Here is a 4,481-nt window from a genome sequence, read left to right as displayed (position 1 = left end):
AAACAGTGAAAAACCCATGTCGACCTTTTGACTGTCGACATAGACACTGTCGACCTAATGGCAGTGTCGACCTAAAAACATGTCGACCTAATGAGCTGTCGACATAATGACATGTCGACCTAATGGTATGTCGACCTAAAACCATGTCGACCTATTGAGGTGTCGAACTAATGGTGTCGATGTAATGGCTGTCGATGTAAGTGCTGTCTAACAATAGTCCGGATACCGGGGTGGTCGCGGGGGTCCCGCGAATCGCGGGAGGGGGGTCGCGGGGGTCCCGCGAATCGCGGGAGGGGGGGTTCGCGGGGGTCCCGCGAATCACGGGAGGGGGGGGGTCGCGGGGGTCCCGCGACTCGCGGGAGGGTGGAAAGCGGGGGTCCCGCGAATCGCGGGAGGGGGGGTGCGGGGTCCTGCGAATGGCGGGAGGGGGGGTCACGGGGTCCGCAAATCGCGGGAGGGGGGGTCGCGGGGGTCCCGCGCATCGCGGGAGGGGGGGGCGCGGGGGTCCCGCGAATCGCGGGAGGGGGGTCGCGGGGGTCCCGCGAATCGCGGGAGGGGGGGGTCGCGGGGGTCCCGCGATTCGCGGGAGGGGGGGGTCGCGGGGGTCCCGCGATTCGCGGGAGGGGGGTCACGGGGGTCCCGCGAATCGCGGGAGGGGGGGTCGCGGGGGGGGGGTCCCGCAAATCGCGGGAGGGGGGGGTCACGGGGGGTCCCGCGAATCGCGGGGGGGGGTCGCGGGGGTCCTGGCAGAGGGTAGGGATGTGCAGGAGTAATGGTGGCTGTGGAGTAATGGTGGATGGTGGGCGTGTACTGTAGCCCTGGCTGGGCGGGGGGAGGTGATGTCAAGGGGGTGGAACGTCAGACACATGAAAGTGAAACTGTCCTACACAGGAACGTTCTCCACAGGGGTTGAGTGACAGATCTGGCTAAATATATAAGAGATTCAAAAAAAGGGATGACCAAGCAAATTTTAGACCTGTGATGTTAACATCAATAGTGGGGAAATTATTTGAGGGAATTTTAAGAGATAGTATACAAAAACATTTAGAGATGCATAGTATAATCAGTAGTAACCAACATGGGTTTGTAAAAAATTGCTTGTACCAAACTAACAGTAGTACGCCTTTAACAGGAAGTCAGAAAGAACCTAGGAATGTGAAATACTATAAACGTGGTCTTCCTTAAGAGGCTAAAAATTTGTAGATGGATATTCATTAACGATATATGGGTGGGAATGCTCAGCAAAGTTTCCATTTATGCGGATGACACAAAACTGTGATTAGAACTGACAAAGATGTCTTTACGCTTCAGAGGGATCTAAATAAACCAGATGAGTGGGGAAAAAATTGGAAAATGAGGTTCAATGGTGATAAATGCAATGTTATGCATGTTGGGAGACATAACCAGTGTGCTAGTTCTAATCTAAGCATGGTGGCATTGGTTAAATCAGAATTGGAAAGGATCCAAGAGTAGACAACAAGCTGCGGTGTAGTTCTCAGTGTCATGTAGCAGTAAATAAGGCCAACAGGATACTAGCCTGTATAAAAAGGGGCATGTAGGTTAGGGACATAAATGGTAATTATGTTGGAGTGCAATTCTGGGCACCACAGTACAAAAAAAGGATATCATAGAACTGGAAAAAGTCCATGAAAGAGCAACAAAGCCAATAAAAGGGGGTTTAGAATTTAAGCGTAGACAGACAGGACAAATTGGCATAGTTTACGCTGGAAAATAGTTGTTTAAGGGGAGACATTCTTATCAGGGGCCAATATAACAAACTGCCATGCATGGCACCCTTTTTACTTTGAGAAAGGATTTCGTACCCTTAAGGTGCCCAAACACTAGAAAGATCTGCGCACAAATTAGCCTTAAAATCTTTTGTCCATTCTTGACAAAAGATTTATCTTTAGATCCGATGTGTATTCCTATTGATATATTGAAAAATCATCTGATCTTTCATGCAGCATGTAAAATCAGAAGATTTAGCAAAAGGTTTGTGGGAGCGTGCATTTGATCGAGATTAGCAAATTTGCGGCCGATTCGCAGTATAAGTCGGCTGATGGGTTGGAAATCGTCCAATTGGCCAAAAAACATTCTAGTGTGTGGGCACCTTTAGAAGGAAAAACTTTTTCTTGGTGAAAGCAATTGAATTATGGAACTTCCTTCCTAGAGAAGTGGGGTCAGCAGACAAAATAAATACATTTAAAATAAGGTTGGACAAACAATTATTGGTTAAAAACATACAGGGGTATAACTAACAATCATAATTTGTCCAAAATGAAATCAAAATACACAATTTATATAATGGATAATTCCATCTTGCATACTTTTTTATGGGCTGTATGTTAGGGGACATTGGTGATTAACTTTTTTGGGTACTTATGTATTATCTGGGCTCCCATGTTAAATGCACCCCATTTTTTCATACCCCTACTATCCAACTACGCATGGAGTTGATTTTATATAGTGTGGCGAGCGCAGCGAGCCACCGTGCCCGAAGCGTGGTGAGCGCAGCGAACCCCGCGAGGGGACGCGGTCTCATAAGAAAAACGGGAGCCCAGATATTACATAAGTACCCTTTTTTGCATTGACAAACATTTTTATTGGTAGCTGCTCTAATACATTACAAATTTGCACACATTTGAAAACAAAAATAAATGCTCTGTTGCATAGTTTAGCCAGCCAGCCTTTGGCTTATATTGATTAACAATATTACGAGCTGTTTGATGGTGAAATTGACTGGAAATGAATGGTTTTGAGGTTAATAATACCATAGAAACAAAAACATGCTCAAATTACATGATTTAAAGAGATCCAAAACCAAAACACATGAGAGTGGTTTTACCAAAACCATAAAACAACACAAAACCAAAGTTTTGGCTAATTTAAAGCCTAAGCACAGGAGTCCAAACACATCTGGTTAGAATGCCACAACATTGTGCTGGCCCATGTCTTGAAATATGGACATCTAGCCTTGTGCATTTTAGTTTGAGGTCATTACTACTATGTTGGTAACTAGAGTTGGTTTTAAAATATTTCAGGGTAACCACTCTTTAGCGATTTTGAGTTCTAGTAGCACCCATCCTGTAAAACAAGAACCACAACTACATACAGAGATCATAAACCATCTTCAGACATTGTGCTTCCTACTTAGATGATTGATTATTGTATCTTTCACATCCTTATTTCTCACACTGTATATGAAGGGGTTCAACATTGGAGTCACTGCTGTATAGAGAATAGACACAATCTTGTCTGTTTCATGAGAGTCATGGGATTGGAGACGTAGATATAGAACTATAGATGTCCCATAGAAGAGGGTGACAACATTGAGGTGGGAAGCACAGGTGGAGAAAGCTTTATACCTCCCTTGGGAGTAGCGGATCTTCAAAATGGTGGAGATAATATGGATATAGGAAATGAGAGTCAACAGGAAAGAACTCACAGCAATAATAATTACAGAGATATACACTGCTATCACATTGAACCTAGTATCTCTGCAGGACAATCGCAGAAGTGGAGGTTCCTCACAGAAGAAGTGGTTGACATAGTGGGACCTACAGAATGGCAGTTGGAATGTGAGGGCTACATGAATAATGGAGTTTAAGAAGCCCACACTCCATGACCCGGTAGCTAAACAAAAGCACAATTTCTTGTTCATGATGATGTTGTAGTACAACGGCTTACAGATGGCAGCAAATCTATCATAGGCCATGACCGCCAGTATTATACATTCAGTTGCTCCTAATGCTAAATTGAAGTACATCTGGGCCGCACATCCTAATGGAGAAATACTCCTGTCCTTGCCTAGGGTATTTATTAGGATAATGGGCATAATGGAAGAGGAGAAGCCTACATCAATAATAGAAAGGTTACTGAGGAAGAAGTACATGGGACTGTGTAGTTTTGGGCTGATCCTTACTGTAATGATCATTAGAAGATTTCCTGATAGCGTGGTGATATACATCAACAAGAACACGAGGAAACAGATAACCTGGAGGTTAGGGTCATCAGATAATCCAAGTAGGATGAAGCTGTCTGGAAATGTTTGGTTTAAGTTGTTCATAACATCCAGCTGTCTCCTGGCAGGATTGAATGGTCAGGATTTCAGTGAAAATGTATTTACATCCTTTCTAAAAAAATATTTCTCTTTCCCAATTCCCAAATAATAATAATGGTTCTTGTGTAGTTTCATGGCGCCGTGCTACCTCCGGGTTGGGTACGCTCGCCAAACTATCTAAAGTAAAGTAACTTAACTCCATGCCAACGTGGATAGTTCATACCCCCACTATCCACATTGGCATGGAGTTGATTATAGATAGCGTGGCGAGCACAGCGAGCCACCTAGCCCGCAGCGTGGGCGAGCGAAGCGAGCCCTGCAAGGGGACTCAGACGCACGGCGCCATGCTGGCGCCGTGAAACTACACAAGTACCATAATAATAAAAAAAAATATTATTTAAATCGCAATAAGGAAATTGCG

The 4,481-nt window shown here is 44.9% G+C and overlaps 1 protein-coding gene across 1 annotated transcript; it reads right to left on the bottom strand.

Moving 5' to 3' along the window:
• Window positions 1-3,130: 3,130 nt before the first annotated feature.
• Window positions 3,131-4,066, bottom strand: LOC146049662 (olfactory receptor 5AP2-like). Its single transcript, XM_083166222.1, has one exon. It carries the CDS (start codon window positions 4,064-4,066, stop codon window positions 3,131-3,133), a length of 936 nt encoding a protein of 311 aa, XP_083022348.1.
• Between the last annotated feature and the right edge of the window lie 415 nt (window positions 4,067-4,481).

The sequence above is a fragment of the Crinia signifera genome, chromosome 12, assembly GCF_055691185.1.
Source record: "Crinia signifera chromosome 12, ASM5569118v1, whole genome shotgun sequence".
Taxonomy (NCBI): domain Eukaryota; kingdom Metazoa; phylum Chordata; class Amphibia; order Anura; family Myobatrachidae; genus Crinia; species Crinia signifera.
The sequence above is the reverse complement of the archived record's forward strand: the minus strand, read 5'-3'. Positions and strand labels throughout refer to the sequence as shown.

Coding starts and splice junctions, on each gene's coding strand:
- LOC146049662 (XM_083166222.1), bottom strand. CDS start 4,066: ATGAACAACTTAAACCAAACATTTCCAGACAGCTTCATCCTACTTGGA.